This window comes from Molossus molossus, unplaced genomic scaffold, assembly GCF_014108415.1.
Source record: "Molossus molossus isolate mMolMol1 unplaced genomic scaffold, mMolMol1.p scaffold_m16_p_22, whole genome shotgun sequence".
Lineage (NCBI taxonomy): Eukaryota > Metazoa > Chordata > Mammalia > Chiroptera > Molossidae > Molossus > Molossus molossus.
The window spans coordinates 17,867,128-17,888,626 of record NW_023425358.1 but is presented as its reverse complement, the minus strand read 5'-3'; the positions used below and the strand labels follow the sequence as shown (position 1 = coordinate 17,888,626).

Below are 21,499 nucleotides of genomic sequence, written 5' to 3'. Positions count from 1 at the left end.
GGAATGAGGTACTGATACATGCGACAACCTAGATGAATCTTGATAACATTATGCTAAGTGAAAGAAGCTGGACACAAAAAATCACCTGTTATACGATTCTTTTTATATGAAATATCCAGAATAGATAAATCCATAGAGACAGGAATTTGATTCATGCTTGCCAGGGGCTGAGGGGAGGAGGAATGGACAGTGACTATTGAATGTACATGGGCATTCTTCTGGGGTGTTGAAAAAGTATTGGAACCAGAGAGAGGCGGTAGTTGCTCAACAATGAGATGTGCTGGATGCTCCTAGACTGTTCACTTCAAAATGCTGAATGATGTGGTACGTGAATTCTGTGTCATTTCTTTAAAGGGTCCCAGGGAGGGTTCTGCGGTGTATCATCTCTGGACCTGGATGGCGGTTACACAATAAGCTCTGTCACATGCTACAATATACTTCCGTGTGTTATATCACAATTTTTTAAAAAGTTCAAACATTTTGTGGAAGAAGAAAATGCCACAAATAGCTAACCTAAGTGTGACAATGAAGAACAAAGGGGAAGAACTTGCCTGACCAGATATTTGAACATCTACAGAGTATTCGTAATAAAAACAGTTTGAATTTTCCAAGAATAGACACATAGACTAGTGGGAAATAATAAAGACCTCAGAAACAGACAATGTACTGATAGGAATTTAAGATATATTCAAGGAGGCTCCACTCATCATTGGGGGAGATACATACTCTTTGCTATTGTTAGAAAAACCAGCTTATATTTGGAGTAACAAAACTTCATCCCTACCTAACACTTATATGAGGTGGACCTCAGATGGATTAAAGACTTAAATGTGAAGTGTAAAACTATACAATTAAGGGAAGGTAATGTTAGAGAACATTTTTGAGACAGAGAGGGAAATATAAATCATATCAATGTGATCACATTACATATAAGGACTTTTTAACAATGAATACCATGGACAAAGTTGACATATGATAGATTAGAGAAGATTATTAGAAATGTAATGAACAAGAGAATAATGGAAAATCCACAAGAAAACAGCTCCAGTAAAATTGTGGGCAAAAGATGACAGGCAATTTATAGAAAAGGAAATTCAAACAAATGTAAATGCTAACAAACATAACACCCAGCGATACTGGGGAAGTGCGACTCAAAACCACAATGAGACTGACAAGAATTAGAAAGCTTGACAGTGGCAAGTGTTGGAGAAGATGCGTGTGCGTTCAGGAGCCCTCGTGCGTTCTGGTGGGAGTAGAGACTGGCCCAGTCTGTTCCGAAGGGTAGTCTGGCAGTGTTTAATAAGATTAAATACACTGTACTCTATGACCTAGCAACAGCGTTCCTCAGAATCTAAATTAAAAATCCTCATGCAGATTCATAAGGACATTGATCACAGAGCTGACTGTGCCAGTTACTATGAAGTGGATAGATGAAGTGGGGCCAGGGTAATACTGTGGCATACTCTGCACCAGTTAGAAGAATGGACTAGATGTACACGTAGCAACACTGATGGCTCTTCAAACTGTACTGAGTGGAGGGCCAAGAAACAAGATGAGATCTGGAGCACAGTACGTGGGTCTTCTCCACAATGTAGCTATAATTTTTTAATTTGTATTTTTCCCTTCTGTTTATTATTCTGTGTTTTAGTTATGCTACTTAACCTAGAAGATAAGAAAAATATTTCTGTGTTTTTCTTTTCAATTTCTTCTGTAACCATAACTTTAAAAGTTGCCCCAGGCCCAGTCGGTGTGGCTCCGTGGTTGAGCATCAATCCATGCACTAAGAGGTCGCTGGTTCAATTTCCAGTCAGGGCACATGCCCAGGTGTGGGCCAAGTCCCCAGTGGGAGGCATGCAGGAGGCGGCCAATCGATGCTCTCTCATCAGTGTTTCTACCTCTCTTTCCCTCTCCCTTCCTCTCTCTCTAAAATCAATAAAGGAAAAAAAAATTTTTAAGTTGCCCCAGACTTCTCCTTCTCACAATAGGTCACCTAGATTTCCTGAACTATCTCCCAGTACAAAACTCCTGGGAATGCTGGGTAAATATAACAGACATCTTTTTATATTCATAGAGGAGCTTGTAAGAAAGGAAGAAAATCCCAGAGGCCAAAAGCAAAGAGAGAATTGAGACGAGAGCTAAGCTGACACAGCGGTGCCTGACAGCATGTACCAAGCGTGGTCTCCAGGGCGTAGGTGTAAATGCCCAGGGGAGAGCAGGAGAAAGTCCTTGGGTGGATGGACGGTAAAGAGGTAAGCCTCCACGGAGAACTTGGGTTCTCGAAAGGCTGTAACCTCCGTGAAAAGGTAGACTAGGAAAAGAATCTGCCCTCCAGCAAGGAGAAACAGCGACAAAAAAAAGAACAAGAGCCTCAACCTGAATTCCAAGAGGAGGAAAAAAGTCTCATCTGAGAATTCGTAACAGCAGGCTTGCTTTCCTTATATGTTTGGGTTTTTCATTGATCTTGTATAGTCAGAGAAACCCCATGGGAAGAAATGCTCATGAACTAATCCAGAGTTACACACTGGCCTAGCAGAAGTAACAGCAAATTTCTCTCTGAAGGGATGCACCCTGACCACGGTTTACAGGATTCCCATAAATAAATGCCGCACAACATAAGCCTCCAAACCAACATTAGAAAACATGGAAGAATCAAAGCACCTTAAGCAAGAAGCAGAAGAATTAGTACCCCCGACCTTCAGAAATTTAAGTGTTAGATAACCAAATGCAAAATAAGTGTTTAAAGAAATCAACGTGCAACTGAAAACATTAATACAGTTCTACTAAAAGAAGATCAGATTTGAAAACTCAAACTCCTAGAAATGAAAAATATACTTATTGAAATGTAAAATTCAGTCACTATTAAAATAGCGGATTAAACATAGCTGAAGGGGAAAATGTAGTAATCTGAAAGAGAAAACGGAAGAAATTGCCCAGAAAGCACAAAAATGGAAAACGTGAAAGAGAAACAGTGACGTGGGGGAGAGAATGGAGATTAAAAGACATCTCGTTAGAGTTCCAGAAGAAAAGGAAAGAGAAAGTGCTAATTTTTACAGTTGTTGAAATAGCAGGAACCATCAAAATCAGGAAGCACAGTGAATCTCAAGCAGAAATAATTCAGACATTGACACAGTCACATCATAATAAAAGTTCAGAACTTCAAAGACAAGAAGGTTTTGAAAGCCTCCTGGGAGTAAAGGTTACCTGTACTTATAAAAGAAGACGGTTATACTGACAACAGACTTCTCAGGACCAACAGTATAGCCCAAAGATAGAAGAGTAAAAATGTTTGAAGTTCTAAGTAAATATCAAAACCAAAGGCAAAATAAAGATGTTACTGTTCTTAAAGACCGAAAGATGAACACAGAGAAAAGGGAAGTACTGGAGAGCAAGAAGGCATAGTTAGTAGAGATATTGACAGGCACGTGAGCCAATCTAAAGCATTGGCTTTTTTGATTTGAGCAAATCAGCATTGGCTGATTAGTACATAATAATTATGAATATAAGGGGTAAAACAGGACAAAACTAAAATATTGGGGCACAGTTTGGAGTCGCGGGGTATATGCTGTTGTTGCATCCTGCGTCTTTTTTTTTTTTTTTTTATCCTCACCTGAGGACATTTTTTAATTTATCTTCAGATAGAGCAGGAGGGAGAGAGGGAGGAAGAGAGAGAGAGAAACATCAACGTGAGAGAGACACAATGACTGGTTGCCACCCACACGGCCCTAGTGGAGGACAAACCACAACCGAGGTTCGTGCCCTCAGCGGGAACCAAACCCGGATCTCTATGGTCCGCGGGCCAATACTCCAACCGCTGAGCCAAACCGGCCAGGGCTGCATCCTGCGCCTTTTAGTTACCATCACACTGTGAGCATTTTTCACATTATTTAAATGTTCTTCAAGAACATAATTTTATTAGGTTGGGGAAGACAGGAGGGTGGTAGGAGCAAGGAGGAGAGGGGTCAATGGGGGGAAAAAGAGGAGACATCTATAATACTTTCAACAATAAAAAAAAGAACATGATTTTAGTGCATGCATAATACTGAATTAGTTTGAGGTACTGGACTGTGTCTTTGTATTCTGAAGTGTTTCTTCGCCTGCCAGCTAATCTAATCTTTCGGCCTGAGTGCACACTTCTTCTTAACAGCAGGAGCACCATGAAATGGCTCGTGAAACATCTTCTGGAGATTTTTGCATTTTGAAGGTTTATACTAGTTCATTTAAATTTAGATGAATGAAGCTGGTCCCAGTTCTGAACACTCATTTGTTACCAGGAACCCACCTTTGCTTTAATTGATGTCCCAGGGCTCTCTTCCTTCTACCCAGCAAAGACAGTCTGTAGCCTCTAGGAGGGAGTCTTGTCCTTGCCATGGGACAGATTGTAAGCACTGTACAGCCATGATTGGTGTGCAGTGCTAGCAATGAGGCCAAGGTCATGCATGCCATCCCTGTCCCCTCTGGCGGCTGTGCACTGAGCAAAACGCCCTTACCAGTCACACGCATTTCCTCTGGCCCTGGATGCCCTGGAGATGCCTGGGTGCTTAGGGTGGGCTGCTTAGCAGAAACCCACCAGAGGACACATCTGGTTGCCACAGTAGGTCACAATTATTCTATCTGTGCCAAAGCAGCCTGGGCATTATATGCTCTGATAAAGCGACCACCTCCCTCACCCATCTGTGTTTCCTTGGCAGATTTTTGTCCAGAGGTGCCTGGCAGGGAGGAGCATGTCTCACGTGAAGGGTGGCTGTGTCCTTTGTGGGTACCTGAAACTGCTGCCCATGTTCAGTTTAGTGATGCCTGGAATGATCAGCCGCGTTCTATACCCAGGTAAATTCTAGATTCTGATGTGCTCACCCCAGTCAACTCCTGTCATAGAGACATAGATAGCATTTGGGGTTATCAGGTCTCCTACAGTGTGCTGGTGTCAAGGTGCCCTGGACGGCTGCCTTGGGAGCTAATGTGTGTGGATTAGGGATGCAGCTGAGCAAATGACAGAGACCATGGAGGTAGGTGGCCAGAGAGAAGTCCCAGAGAGAGGAGTTCAGGCAGGGAAGAGCCAACCAATGCTCCCTGCAGCCGGCATCCAGTCTTGGCCAAGGCGGGAAGGCTGAGCTCCTCCCATTGCATCTGAGGCAGCATCCTGGTGGGCCTGTGTGCCAGGCGCTGTGTGGGGCTCTGACCGATGCTAGCCCTGCTCTCGGCCCAGAGAGGGCTTGTGTAGCCTCATTGCACAGATGAGGTATGCAGGAGGGGGAGCTCCATGTAGCCCCCAAAGTAGATCTCATTCTGAGGCCCACATTCTTTCTATTAAATGCTATGAAAATATCCTTTTTCCCCTCAATGAGCTATCATAAGGGGAACTAGCTCATCCCCTAGTTTTACTAGCTACACTGCCCCTCAGGGTCCCAGGTTTGTTTATTCATTCAGCCTTTCTGGAGCATGTACTCTGATAGGTGCAGCCAGTGGGACAGACATGGCAGCATCCACAAGTGTCTTCTGCTGCAATGCTGTGGCCAGGCCCAACAGGGTGTAACCATTTCTCATTGCTCAGTGACATGTGCAGTAGACATCTCTAACCCCAAGTCATCTTTCAGTCTGCCCCGAGACATGTCTTTTTTTCATCCTAATTCCTTTCCAGTTTTAACAGAAAGGAAAGCGTGTTCTGTTTCAGTATTTCCACATTTGGTCTTTGGCTGTCAGGCAGCACTCTTGGGTCTCAGAGGTGATACCTCTTCATTCAGTGGGTAATATTGGCCTCTGTGCTCTCTACAACCCAAGAGTCCCCTGGACTTCATGGCCTGCCTCCCAACCCCCACTCCATACTACAGACTACTCACTCACCAAAGAACAAGATTGGGCAGAATTGCATGTATTTTGGACTCTAAAAGCTGCTAAGGCCTGGGCTGGGGGGGGGGGGGGAGGGGGGCATAGCTCTTCCCTCTGGCTGGAATGGGCCTCAGGAAGCCAGACTCTCTCCAGCTTTCTGACCAAGAGGTGAATAGAGTTGATGGAATGCACCAGGGAGAGCCCTAGGGGTGGAAAAAGGCCCAGAGCCACTTGTTCCTAGTCCTCAGAAATGGCCCCATTCACAGATCCATTTATACATGCCAAGTGTAGAAAGCCAGAAAGCCATTAATCATGAAAGCTTGGCACCTGCCCAGGTTCCTGGAAGAATATGCATTTCTAGTAACCTGGACTGATTCTGGGTCTCTCCCCTGGCCAGACCTGGGGGCCAAACACTGCCAAGATATTGTCCTCTAAATTGGGTTTTCTGGGTAGGCTTCTGTATTACTTGGGCTTTTGTTTGAAAATGATGTGTGTTTTGGCCTCTTTTCTTCTGAGCTGGTGTCATCCTCAGGCCATCTGGTGGCAAGATTGTCACCAGCTGCACTAGGCTTCTATCCCACCAGCTCAACAACCCCCACAGAAAGTGTTTCTTTTCCAGTAGTTCCTGCCGAAATCCCAGATGAGCCCTGGTGAACTCACTAGGGTGATAGGGACCAGTCCTTGTGTCCAAGGAGAAGGGATATTCAGAATGGCCAGGCCTGCTCCTGGGCCCCCCCAAACCACGCCAAGTCAGACTGAGGTTGTGTTACCCACCCAGGGATAAAGGAGAGTGAGCAGATGAACAGATGTTCACTGTAGCCACCCCCTTGGGTTTTTACATTCCTTCTCCAGATAGCTGTCCCCAATAAAATAGCTTTCTTTACCCATAAACTTAGGCAATATCCCGCCTCCTCCTAGTCTATATTGATTTATTATGGGTGGGGGTTTCTCACATGGTAACTTAATATCTATTTAAGCTCCTGAAGGGTATGTCTCTTTCACTCCCTTTACTTTCCTTTATCCAAAATTTCTTCCCAAATATTCTAAAATAACACCCTATCAGGGCTAAGGGAGTAAGATTATGAGTTGTTCACACACTAGTATGTAGATGAATGATCCGTTTGCTTTCCTAATAAGTAGCTAGGATAATTAAAAGATTTGTAGAGGTCACAGGACTTGCTTAGGTTCAAGCAGTGAATTAATAGGTAGAAGCATCAATTCACTTGATTCCTCAGTGCATAACTCCTAGCTTTTGCCTCTACCCAAAGCTCCTCAGAGTGTATAGGATCATGAATTGGAGGACTCACTAGTAGACCAAGAATATGTCAAGTCAGGAACCTATGATTCCTATTTGTATCCCTTTCCCCTGGGCTCAGATTTTAGAGCTCCAAAGCCAACATGTTGGTGTGACTGTATCTCTCTTTGCAGACAAAGTAGCATGTGTCACCCCTTCTGAATGTGAAAAGCATTGTGGCATCAGAACTTCCTGCACCCCCATCGCCTACTCAGTGCTGATAGTAGGGCTGCTGCCCAAAGGTAAGAAATGCCATCTAAGGCCATAGAAACCCCCAGGATCTGTGTCCCCATTGGAGCCTGTGCCATCAGGCTGAGAGCTTCTCCACCAGTCAGCCCGTCCTTCTGGGTGAAGTAGGCTGTGGAGTGAGAGAGTTAGTTGCACAGAGGGAATCTCGTGCCTTGGGGGAAGGAGCTGGACCTCCTGCCCCTTCATCCTGACACACTCACACTCGTAGTGCACATGCCGTCAGGGCACGACCTGTGCTCGAGGTCTGCTTGTTCCCTTCCTCAGCTTGGCTCGCGCCTTCGCTCCTTCACTCCACAGATGGGCTGCACGCTGCCCTAGACTTTGGTCTCATCTACGAGAATGCAGAGATGACAGAAACCTAGTCCTGCTCCCACAGAGCTCCAATCCAATGAGATGGGCAAGGAGACGGGCAGTTCACCCACAGTGCGAGATGACAGTCCACCGGCGCGGTCATCACGCCTGCTTCCCGAAACCCCGTGGAGACAGCCCGATGGGTAGCACAATTTAACAAAAAATTCCGCATTAGCTCTGGAGGTCAATAGCCTGGAAAAGTTGAGACTTTTCCGTAAAACACAATAGAGATGGAATCTGACTAAGGGAAATACTAACCATCCCACAGTTCAGGAGGGGAATGGTCCAGATTTTCCGGCTGAGCCGTCCTGGAACACCCAGGGCCCTGAGTGAGAGTGGGCTGCACGGCCCCTGGCCGAAGGCAAATCCAGGGACGCTAGGGTTTGCCTGTCCCGAGCAGCCCAGCAAATACCACGGGGGCCTGGCTGCAGAGGGTTCAGTTCAGGAACCAGTTACCCTCAGGCTCACCCAGCAGAGCCAGGTCCCTGCCACGCGGCGGCCTTTCCGGTAACACAACGAGGTCGTCATGTGAAAGCTGACATTTGTTGAGTGCTTGCTCTATATTGGGAATCGTGTTGACCCATCTACTTAATTTGTCTTAATCTTAACAACAGCCTGTGATGAGTACTTTTATGCCCAGTTCACAGATGAAGACACTGAGGCAAAAGGAATAGCATCACTTGACTACAGTCTGAACCTCCTCTGAACCTCTCTCTCCTCCTCTGTAAAGTGGGGGAGGTGGCAGTGGTGTCCATCGCACAGGGTGGGACAGAGCTCGGCTCCAGCAGGCTAATGCCTAAAGAAATGTTCTGGCACAGACTAACACTCAGAAGACATTAGCTCCCATTATTATGTAAGGATATAGCCAGAAACTAGTAAGTCTCCTCACAAAGCAAGGACAAATGTAATGTTAATCTATCTTAGATGGAATTTCACTCCAAATAAAATGTGCATATTTTGTAGGAGAAAATTTGCCATGTAGAAAAGTTTCTTAGGAGCCCTAAGGCATCTCCTGACATGGAATGCGAGAGCTGGAGGTCCAGGAAATGTCCCTTCTCTTCCAGGTGCCCGAGGCTTGATGCTGTCCGCACTATGGGCTTCTCTCTTGTCCACCCTGACTTCTATTCTCAACAGCGCCAGCACCCTCTTCACAGTGGACATCTACACCCAGATACGGCCTATGGCCACTGAAAAGGAACTCATGGTAACAGGAAGGTGAAGGAGTCCTCTAATCCATTAGCTACTGTTGTCAATGAAACAATGGCCACAATGTTATTATGTGAAAAATTTAGACTATAATATATGTATGGAATCATCCTGTTTATATACAGTATGAGTATATATATTTTTGTTGCCATTTTGCAATGAAGAAGTACTGCCTTTATAATCACATAGAAAATTATTTTTATTTGAGGGAAAAAATTAAGTAATTACAGTGATAAAAATGAGCATAGTTTACCATACCCACAAAATAGTCCTTGTGAGGAAATTTACATGCAGTATCTCATCATCTCATTTAGTCATCACATTAAAGGTAAGTTTATTGTTCTTATTTTCTTTGGGGAAATGGGGAGAGAGTAGCTGAGAGAAGGGAATTGCTCTATCTAAGGTCACACAGTAAGTAGGAGAATTTGTCTATCTTCGAGCCATGGTGTTACTTATGATGCCACACAGCACCATGCTAAGCCTGGAGTGGGGGATACAAACATGTAAAACATGGTCTCTGTTTTTATTCTATAGGGTTTCACATTGGCTGTTCTTAGACCACATCCGGCCTGTACACATTTAAATCCTCACCAGAGGACATGCTGAGAGAGAGAGAAACATAGATCCCTTGCCTTCCATATAGTCCCCTACTGGGTATTAAAGCCACAACCCAGGTATGTGCCCTGACCAGGAATCAAACCAGCAACCTTTCAGTGTACAGGCTGATGCTCAACCAGGTGAGCCACTCTGGCCAGGCAGCCTGCATGCATTTGATGTGGCCTACATTATGTCTGTATGCTTCCTTTATGTTGCATCAAGAAGCATGTTGCTCATCTATTTTCTCTCTCTAATCCCTGCTTTTGAAGTTGTCTTTACATTTTGAATCGCAATCTGTAGTTTAAAAGCATTTTTCTGAGAAATTTTAAACAGGTACTGCTTTTATTTAACTTGTTATAGAACATAAGAAAAAGGAAGACTTAAATTCTTTATATGAAACTCAAGATATTGATGCCAAAACCCAACAAACCTAGCACAGAAAAAGAAAATTAGAACTAAAGACTAATCTCACTTTTAAATACCAATGCAAAAGTTGTAAATAAAGTATTAGACACAAATTCAACAATATGTTAAAAGAATGTTAAAATAATATCTTATTACCAACTGTGATTTTCCTTCCAGAAATTTAAGAATTATTTACTATTAGGAAATGTAGTAATATAAAGTCAACATATTAATAGATCAAAAGAGAAAAATCATGTCTCTATTCATAGATGAAGAAAAGGTATTTGAGCCCCGGCCGGTTTGGTTCAGCGGTTAGAGTGTCAGCCCTTGGACCGAAGGGTCACACGTTCAATTCTCAGTCAAGGGCAGGTACCTGGGTTGCAGGTTCAATCCCCAGCCCTGGCTGGGGTTGTGCGGGAGGCAACCAATCAATGTGTCTCTCTCACATCAATGTTTTTCTCTCTATCTCTCCCCCTCCCTCCTACTCTATCTGAAAAAAAAAAAATCAATGGAAAAATATCCTTGGGTGAGGATTAACCAAAAAAAGAGAGAGAGAAGTTATTTGATAAAATGGGTACCTTTCAACATGCTAAAACATACTAGATCACTTAAAAGCCTATATTATACTTAATGAAGAAACTAGAAAGGAACAAGGCAAGAATACACCCCCTTACAACGATATTTATATTAATATATATGTTTAAAACTGTATTTACTTTTTTTAAAAAAACACTATATTTACATTTACTGAAAGTAGACCCACAGGTGAGATTAACAGATAATAACTGTAAAATAATCATGATTGATATGTACAAGAAGAGGAAAAGATATACAAAAATATGGGAAATTTTTGAGAATTTCACTGGAGAATTAGAGTTTATAAAAGGGTTGAAAAGATACTTAGAATTGAAAAGTTAATATCTGAAGTTAAGAACTCAGTGGATAGGTTCATAATCGATTGAATATAGCAGAAGATATGATTAATGTATTGGAAATGGAACAACTGACAGTATCCAAACTGAAAGACATAGAAAAAAGAAAAGATATACATGGAACACAATTGGAACCACAGAAAGAGAGGAGCAAATTGGGCAGAAGAAATTCTGAGAAGGTAATGTCCAAGAATTTTCCAAAACGGATGTACAACTATTCAGAGATTTGAGAAGTTCAACAAGTTGCAAGCAGGGTAAACATAAAAGAAACCATACCTAGACTACCTTGTAGTGAAATTGCTGAAAATTGAAAATAAAGAGAAAGCCTTTACACAGCCGGAGGAAAATAAATTACATTGCCTTTAAAAGAGCAACAAAGAGACTGACAGGAGAATTTTCCACAGAAACTATAAATGCCAGAAGACAACAAAACAACATCTTCAAGTGCTAGTAAAAAAAATAAAACTACCAACCTAGAATTCATTATCCATCAAAAATATTCTCCAAAAGGAAGATGAAATAAATATATTTTTAGATAAATGCAAGTTGAGAGAATTTATTATATGATAAGAAATACCAAAGGAAGTTCTTCATGCTGAAGGAGAACAATCCAGTAAGAAAAATAGAACTTCTGAGAAAAATGAAGGGCACCAGAAAGAGTAAATACATGGGAAATATAAATGAATATTGTCTTTTGAAAGATCAATAAAAAAAAATGCCTATGGGATTTATAACATGAAAGCAAAATATATGACAGAAATAGAGAAAATGAGAAGAGGCTAAATGGGACTTATTAGCTAGTTCTAAAATTATTTGGGATGTAGTAAAAATAAAACTTATACTTTGATATGACCAGGATGCATGTAATCTCTAGACTGTGATGTGTCCAGGATATGTGTAATCTCTAGACTAAGCAATAAAAGTTCAAGAATGTTTAACAAGTTAATAGAAGGAAAATATGGAATAACTAATAAAATAGCCCAAACCAACTTTTCTCTGGGATAAATATCTAGGAGTGGGCTTGATGATGGACTAAGGGAAGATGTATGCTTAACTTGATCAGAAACTGCCAAACTTTTCCAAAATGGTTGTACCAATTTATATTCCTGCAAGCTATGTGTGACAATTACCTGATGCTCCATATCCTCATCAAAATTTTGGCACCTTTGGCTAACATCAATTGACCACATATCTGTAGATCTATGTTCAGACTCTATTTTATTCTATTACTCTGTCTGGCATTGCTAACCTGTCTTAGTTTCTGTACTTTTATAGTAAGACTTGAACTAGATAGTATGAGCCCCCCAACTTTATTCTTAAAAATTGTATTAGCTATTCTAGATCTTTGCTTTTCTATATAATTTTTGGACTCAACTTGTCAATTTTAAAAAGTATTTTGAGATTTTGATTGGTATTGTATGAAATCTAGAATCAGTATGATGATATTGAACACCTTAATATTGAATCTTCTAATCTATAACCTTGGTACATCTCTTCACTTTAATCTTCTTAATTTCTCTGTTTTCTAGTTTTCAGTGTCAAGATCTCACATCTTTTGTTAAGTTTATTCCTAAGAATTCTGTATTTTTGATGGAATTGTTTTTACTATCAATTCCCAAATGTTTTCTGTAAGTTTAAAGAAATAGAGTTTATTTTTTAAATTAACATTGCTTACTGTGAACCTTACTTGCTTACTTATTGGTTCTAGTAGCCGTTTTGTAGACTCCTTGGGATATTTTTATATACACAATCATACTTTCATGAATAAAAATAGGCTCTTTCTTTCCAAACTGTAACTATTTTCTTTTTCTTGTCTTATTGCACTGGCTATGACCTTGACTTCTACCATGTTCAGTAGAAGTAGTGAAAGTAGACTTGCATTATTCCCAGTTTTAGAGCAGAAGTATTTAATCTTCCACCATTAAGTACCATTAGCTGTAGGGTGTTTTGTTTTGTTTTGTTTGTTTTTTTTATCAATGCCCTTTAGTGAGGTTGAGGAAATTCCCTTCTGTTCCTAAGACACTCCAGAGCAACAAGGACTAGATTAAAATTCCAGACAGGGACCACTACTAGGAGACAGAGAAACCTCTACAACCTTTGACAGTCTTGTGGAGCTCAAATTCCAAAGTGAGGGGCCTCAGATATGCACAGATATCTCCCACAAGACATTGATTGAATTCCAGAGCTGTGCATTTTGAAAGGCTAAAAGGCTAAGCTAAAATCTTCTGAAAGTGGACTGGAATATCCTAGTGTGTTAAATTGTTTCCAGTGTTTTTTTGCATCTATTAAAATGACCATATACTGTTTTTATTCTGTTAATGCAATGAGTTAAAATTATTGTTTTTTTTTTTTTAATGTTAAACCAACCTTATAAACCTGAGATAAACCCTGTTTTAGTCATGTTGTATTATTCTCTTTCATATGTTACTTGGATTGATTTGTTAATATTTTGTTAAGGATTTTTCCATCTGTATTTATGAGGTATATTGGTCTGTAATATTCTTTTCTTATAATGTATTTGTCAGAATTTGGTTTGAGAGTTATTCTGCCCTCATAGAATTATTGGGAACTGCTAACTCTTCTGTTTTCCAAAAGAGTTTGTATGAGATTATATTATTTCTTTATAAATGTTTGGTGGAATTCACCAGTGAAACTATGTGGATATGGAGTTTTCATCATTGAAATATTTTTATTATGAATTCAATTTTAATAGACGTATGGCTACTGGGGTTTTCTATATCCCGTGTTGAATTTTTCAAGGTATTTGTGTATTTCATCTGAGTTATTAGTTATTGCTAGTTCATCAATTTTTTTTCCTTATTTGAATAACAACTTTATTTTTTACATTTAAAGGCTGATGCAAACCAATTACTAATCCTATTAAAGAAAACCCAACATCTCATTTATAGAGTATGATAACTGTATTCACTCATTAAATACTACTAAAGTTTTCTAAAACGCAACCTGAAAACATCTGGCATGCATGTTTAATTTTAGTACAATGGACTTAAGACCAAGTATACATGTTATATACATCAAGGCTAAACTTCAAATTACCATAGCCGCCGCCTTCGTCGCCGTCGTCATCGTCGTCTTCTTTTTCTTCTTCTGCTTCTGCTTCTGCTGCTGCTGCTGCTTCTTTTTCTTCTTCTTCCTCTTCCTCTTCCTCTTCTCCTTCATCAATATCATCATCATCATCATCATCATGTTTTCTTTAGATTGTTCATTTGATCATTCGCTGGCAACATTTTGTGATAACACCATGTTAGTGGTAGTAAGAATGATTTTGGACCCAGTTAATGATGGATTGATCAGAACATTCTGAACTGCTGATATTGCATGACTTGATGTTTTTACAGCCAGGTATTATGAAGTGAGCATCAGTACTGTTAACCTTTGCCCTCTGGGGAACATTGGAGTCCCTACTTTAGTTGAAATAGACATGGTTTGTGGGGTTAGTGTGCCTAGTGTGGAAGTACTTGTTCTGGTAGTAACTGAACCAACCCTTAACCATGGAACTATTGTTCTTCCTGCAGAGTTGAGTACCTTTTTTTTTTTTTTTGTAAAGACTTAAGTCTATAGTTTGGAGCAGTTAAGCAGTATCTATCATGTGGCAACCTAGGACCTGGATATGACTTGATTGATAGCAAAGAGCCTTGCAATATCTAAATTTTAAAATCTCTTGGTTGAAGCAAGGTAAAAGAGCAGTCAGCATGATGCATTTTTGCCAGTCTTACACCATCTGCATCAACAGTAGCTTTGTTAACATGGCTTGAATAAATGTTCGTATCATCTAGAATTGTGATCACATATCAGAAGGCAAACTCTAACATCTCATTTATAACATTTGGTTCATATTCTGTAATCCCCATATCCTTCACAATTTGTGCTATCCTCTCTGCATCTTTTGATATGCTCTTAGGAGAAATCATCTTGTCAGCCTCCATGATATGTGGTGATCAGACTTCTTGAGCTAAATCACCCAGTTAATGTATTTCAGTCCTGATCCTGCTACAAGTTCTTTGACTAGTGTGGTTTTTCCAACCCCTGGTGGCTAGTGAGCATGATCTTCAAAAGCATCCTCACTGCAATGGCTCTGAGCACTTCTCATAATTTGACCTTATTATCCTTTAAATATCTGTAGGATCTCTAGTAATGATCCCCCTTTCATTCTTGATATTGGTTATTTATGGATTTTTTTCTTTTTCTCTTGATCAGACTTGCCCAGGGATTTGTCAATTTTATTTTATTTACTTTTTTTAATTTTTATTTTTGGTTAATCCTCACCCAAGGATATTTTTCCATTGGTTTTTTTTTGTTTTGTTTTGTTTTCTTTTAGGGAAAGTGGAAGGGAGAGAAGGAGGGAAGGAGGGAGAGAGAAAGAGAGAAACATCAGTATGAGAGAGACACATCAATTGATTGTCTCCTGCACACCCCCCAAACTGGGGCTGGGGATCAAACCTACATCCCAGGTATGTGCCCTTGACCGGGAATCAAACCTACAGACCCTTCAGTGCTTGGGCCAGTGCTCCAACCACAGAGCCACACCAGCCAGGGCAGAGTTTATCAATTAGAACAATCTTTCCAAAGAACCAACTTTTAGGTTTATTGATTCCTCTGTTTTTTGTTTGTTTTCCCCCTCATTCACTTCTGCTCTTTATTATTTCATTTTTTCTATTTACTTTGCTCCTCTTCTGCCTTCTTAAAGTGCAAAATCAGATCATTGTTTTAATACTTTCACTATTTTTTACTATTACCATTTAAAGCTATAAATTTTCCTCTGAGCCTTGCTAAATTTAGCTGCACCCCACAAAATTCGATATGTTTTTGTTTTGTTTTGTTTTGTTTTATCATCCTCACCTGAGGACATTTTTCCATTTTTTGTTCAGGTAGAGTGGGAGGGAGAGAGAGGAACAGAGAGAGAGAGAAACATCGACGTGAAAGGGACATATCGAGTGGTCGCCACCCGCACGACCAACCAGGGCCGGGGACAAACTGCAACCGAGGTACATGCCCTTAGCGGGAACTGAACCCGGGTCTCTCCGGACTGCAGGCCGATGCTCTAACCGCTGAGCCAAACCGGCCAGGGCAAAATTCGATATGTTTTGTCTTCATTTTCACTTAGTTCAAAATATTGTGTAGTTTTCTTGTAGATTTTTTTTTTTTATCATGGATTATTTAGAACTTGCTGTTGGATTTCCAAGAATTTGGCACTTTTCTGTTTTATTGTTACTGATTTATAATTTGCTTCCACTGTGATCCAAGAACATGCTCTATGATATTTTAATTTTTTGAAAAAATTTTAAAATATTTTTTATTGCTTTTTTTAGAGAGAGAGGAAGGGAGAGGGAGAGAAAGAGAGAAACATCGATGAGAGAAAACATCAACTGGCCATCTCCTGCATGCCCCCCACTGGGGATCAGGCCCACAACCTGGGCATGTGCCCTCACTGGGAATTGAACTGGCCACCTTTTGGTGCATGGGGTCAATGCTCAACCACTAAGCCACACTGGCCTGGCTAATTTTTTGAAATTTATTGATACTTTTATAGTCTTAATTTTTGTTTAATTCTCCTATTATATATGTTATATATTTAGTGTGTATATTATACACAACACATATATACACTGAGTGCATTCTATACTGAGAGAGGGGTATCCTCATAATCCTCAGTTATGATTGTATAATTGTGTATTTCTCCCTCACCGTACTTGTCACTTTTTTTGTTTGTTTATGTTTTGTTTTATAAATATTGAAATTCTGGTATTGGGTGCTTATACATTTATCATAACATGGATTCCTGAGGAATTAACCCTTTCATCATTATGAAACGCCCTTTTTTTACATCTCAAAATACTCCTTGTCTTGAGGTTTACATTGTTCACATAGCCCACACCAGCTTTTATATGCTTAGTATTTGTAATATCTTTTAGTTTTAACCTATAAATATATTTAAATTGAGTCCTTTATTGAGCACATATAGTTAGATCTTAATTTTTTATCTAATCTGATGATCTCTGCATTTTAATTTGAGTGTTCAGTTAATCTTCATGTAATGTAATAATATGATTGAAAATAGTTTTTCATACTTCATTTTAATTTCTTTTGGTGCCTTTAGACATTACAATAGGCGTTCTTAACCTACAACAGTCTACTTAGAGTTAATATTGTGCATTTTGTGTAAAATGTAAGTACATTGCAATGGTATATGGCATTTCCCCTCCTTCTTTTGTTATTGTTGTCATAAATTTTATATCTACATACATTATAAACCCTACAATACAATCGTAGGGATATATTTTTTGCTTTAAGCAGTTAATTACCTTTTAAGGAAATTAAAATAATAAAATAAATATATATACATAGTATTTTATATTAACCCATATATTTTACATTTGTATCCATTTTTATCAGAAAATGTTTTTATTCCACCTTTTTTTTTTTTTTTGAAGGATAATTTTGATGGATATAGAATTCTGGGTTGACAATATTTTTACCACTTTTAAGATGTTCTTCCACTGTCTTCTGTTCTCTTGCTTCTGATGAGAAGTCAGCCACATAATTCACAGTATGCTAGCTGTACTTAACGTATCTTTTTCCCTATGGCTTTCAAGATTTTCTCTTCGTTTTTTATTTTTAGCAGTTTTGTTATGATGTGCTTAAGAGTGTGTATGCATATGTGTGTGCTTATCCTTATTCTGCTAAACTTCTGAATCTGTAATTAATGGTTTTCATCAAATTGGGGATTTTTTTTTTTTATCCTCACTCGAGGACATTTTTCCATTTTTTTTGTTCAGATAGAGTGGGAGGGAGAGAGAGAGAGAAACATCGATGTGAAAGGGACACATCGAGTGGCTGCCTCCCACAAGACCCAACCAGGGGACAAACCACAACTGATACATGCGCCCTTAGCAGGAACCGAACCTGGGTCTCTCTGGACCGCAGGCCAACGCTCTAACCGTCAAACTGGCCAGGGCAAATTGGGGATATTTTTTACCATTATTTCTTTGCTTATTTTTCTGCTCCACCTCTCCTCTTTTGGGGGGACTCTCCACACATATTAGCCTTTTTTTATATTGTCCCACAGGTCATTGAAGCTCTATTTATTTTTTAAAAAAACTTTTCTCTGTGTTCTTCAGTTAAGATTTCTATCAGTCTGCCTTTAGGTTCATCGGCCATTTCTTCTATGGTTTCCAATCTGGTGAAGCCAGCCAGTGAAATTTTCATTTCATATATTGAACTGGAATTTAGTTCTGGAATTTCTACTTGGTTTCTTTTCTATCCCCCACTGACTTATAATTTTCTGTAGGCCCATTTATCTTTACTATTTGCTTTAAGGCCTCTAATGTAGATTTAGTAGCTGCTTTGAAGTCCTCATCTGCTAATTTTAATGCCTGAGCCATCGTGAGATCAGTTTCTATTGACTGCTTTCTTTCTTGACTATGGATCACATTTTCTTGTTTCTTCACATGCCTCATACATTTTATTATATACTGAACATTGTGGATAATATATTGTAAAGACTGTCATATTCCTCTGAAGATGATTAGTGTTTGTCTGAGCATGCAAGTAAACTAGCTGATAACAAACTTGTGGAGACCTGGTTTTACACCTTGTTAAGGTGGGTCTGTTTTAGTTCTGCGGTATGATGTCTAAAGCATGATCCTTTAGGGGTTTCAGTGAAAATCCTGAAGTGGTTAGTCACTCTAACTTGATGAGATTCAAACTCCAGTGTCTCCCCCACTATAGGCAGGAGATGAAATCTTTCTCTTCTTTTTCTGCCTTCCAACAGTTGCTTATTGGTGGACTGTTCGGAGATTTTCCCCCACATGCACAATTCAAGGGTCAGTCAAGAGTTTAAGGGAGATTATACACAGATGTGGACTCCCATGTTCTAGGCTTCCAACTTTCTGGAATTTTTCCCAAATATTTTCAACTTTTCTGCATCCTTAGCTTCTGTCTTCTGACTCCTCAACCCAGTAAGAGTGAGGCTTTCTGTTTAACTTCTAGCCACCCCACACCTTGCAGACTAGAGAGGAGTTCAGGGGAAATGCTGGATACATGTAGATGGCATCAAGTATGGTTCCATTCTTTTAAGGATTGACTCGCGCCCCCTCCCTTGATTCTGCCCACTTTTGGCTACTCCTCAGTGTTTTTGTTTTTATATTTGATCCACAATTTATCATTGTTATCTGTGGGAGGGTTAGTCCAATGCAAATTAGCCCATAGTTACTGAAACTGGAACTCATTTCTTTGACTATCAAGGTATTAGTCTTTTCTAACATCATTTGCTTTCTAACTCTCTCAAAATTATAATTTTTAAGCTTTTGTTGACACAGATCTAATAAAATTTACTCATCTTTGGGGTGATATTTGATCAGTGTAATTTTATATATGGATACGTATTTTTAAATATTTTACTTAGAGAAGGTAATGGCCTCGGCTGGGTGGCTCAGTTGGTTGAGTGGCATCCCATAAACCGGAAGGTTGCCTGTTCTACTCCCAATCAAGGCACATGCCTGGGTTGTAGCGCAGTCCCAGATAGAGGATGTGCAGAAAGCAGCCAGTCAGTGTTATGTTCTCACCTCTCTCTCTTTCCCCCCACTTCCTGTCTCTCTAAAAATCAATAAACTATTTTTTATAAGTAATAAACATTTGGAACCTCTGCTCAGTTTCTTAAAATTTTCAGCAAATTTTAAATAAAATAAGTTTTTGAACTTGTTGGAACCTTTAAAATCATGTGCCATACTAATCTGTCTGAGACGTTTAAAAGTGTATTATGGCCCTGGCCGGTTTGGCTCAGCGGTTAGAGCGTCGACCTGCGGTCCCGAGAGACCCGGGTTCGGTTCCCGCTAAGGGCACGTACCTCGGTTGCAGTTTGTCCCCGGCCCTGGTTGGGTTGTGTGGGTGGCAACCACTCGATGTGTCCCTTTCACATCGATGTTTCTCTCCTCTCTCCCCCTCCCACTCTATCTGAACAAAATATAAAAAAAAAAATGTCCCCGGGTGAGGATAAAAAATAAATAAATAAATAAAAGTGTATTACGACTCAAGAAATTAGTATTTTTCAGGTATTATATATTTTAAGCATGACTTCCTCAAACCCACCAACTAAATATGGTAAAAATCTATCTATCCATGATTCAGTAACAGGCAAACAGACACTTTTTTCTTGTTACTGTTTGTTCAGGAGTTGAAAGATTTTTGTCTGCACCATGTGGCCCTATTAGTATTTAGGAGTATGGCTGTCTTCTCTGCCCCACACTTATTAATGGACACCTGATTTTAACCTAAGGGATAAATGAGTTAATGATTGATGGTCTGTAGATATTCTCTTGGTGAGAGGGAAAACTCATCAAATTGCCATTGACTTGTGGTTTAATTTACAGGTTTTTTGTTATCATCTTACTTGTTGTCACCATCATCTGGGTCCCTGTTATTCAAATGGCATACATTGAACAACTGTTTGATTACATGCAGTCAGTTAAGAGTTACCTGGTGCCACCCATTGCTGCCATCTTCCTGCTTGCCATATTTTGCAAGAGAGTCACCGAGCAGGTAGGTGGATGTTGGCATGGCCACCACATGGCACTTCACATCGTAGTTATCTTTGCCAGAGTTTCCCTAGGAGGGTCTCAGTGCTTCAAGGGTTTGCAACATTGCACCATTTGCTTTCTGAGAGAAGATTTCCTCCTGGAAAGATTTGGTCCATGCTCCCTCTTATGCATGTGGGGTAAAGGCAAGCTCTGGTTTGTTTTCCTCCCTTTGCAATGTAATCTGCTTTCAACCATGCCACAGACGATGCAAAGTGTGCATGATCCTCCCTCACACATACCTGGCTGTAGGAAAACTTTCTTCTGTTGCCTCTGCATTTGGGTGTGTCATGATCAGATTTCATACTCAGAGTGGGATGTACAGTTATGGGCTCCTTCCACCTTCCCTGCAGTGAGACCATCTCTTCCAGCCATGCTTTAAATAAAGAGCCCAATGAATGATTCAATTGTGCTTTCATAAGACTTTGAAAGCACAATTTGTCAGAATATTGTTATTTATTATTTAAGTCATATTTTAACTCATTTCCCCTAACAGCACTGAGTGTCTGGGCCTTGCATAAGTGTGTGAGCACAGGGCCTGAAGTGCTCCATAATCTGGCCCCTTCCTACCTCTCGGCTCTGCCCTCTCCACGTACAGCCTCTAGGCCCCGCTGCCCCTGGTTTGCAGTGCTGGAAGCCTTGTCTGCGCCTTCTCTGGCCTCCCTTTATCTGCATGGACTGTTTGCTTTGCCGAGAGTGTCTTTTTGCTTCTCCACCTGGCTAATGCTTCCTCACAGGCTCATCTCAGGTGTTCAATCTTCTAGACCACCTGCTAGTGCTCCTTGCTCCATCCACCTCTCCAGGACTCAGCTTAGCACTAGTATATGTGTGGAGAGAGTGGCTGGGCTGCAGGGCTACCAGCGCCTCTTGTCTTTGCTCTCCTGGGAAGAGCATGGGCATAAGGGCTAGGCAGTCAGGAGAATCTGTCTCCCATCTATGACAGCAACCTCAACGTATCAGGGCCTATCACCAAGGAAAACTGGGGACCTGGACAACGGCTCTCCTGCTACCACTGATCCAAGGTTACAAGCGTTTTGTGGGTGCCGTCT

General features: G+C 40.4%; 1 protein-coding gene and 1 pseudogene across 1 annotated transcript in view; one reads left to right on the top strand and one right to left on the bottom strand.

The window, feature by feature from the left end:
• The window catches only part of LOC118639977 (sodium/glucose cotransporter 1-like), a 60,560-nt gene that overhangs the window by 31,264 nt on the left and 7,797 nt on the right, over positions 1-21,499 (top strand). Inside the window, exons 9-12 of the mRNA XM_036276707.1 lie at positions 4,689-4,824; positions 7,252-7,359; positions 8,782-8,932; positions 20,247-20,415. Of these exons, the coding sequence (XP_036132600.1) occupies positions 4,689-4,824; positions 7,252-7,359; positions 8,782-8,932; positions 20,247-20,415 (564 nt within the window). The remainder of the gene's footprint in view (positions 1-4,688; positions 4,825-7,251; positions 7,360-8,781; positions 8,933-20,246; positions 20,416-21,499) is intronic.
• On the bottom strand, positions 14,039-14,804 carry LOC118639978 (annotated as a pseudogene).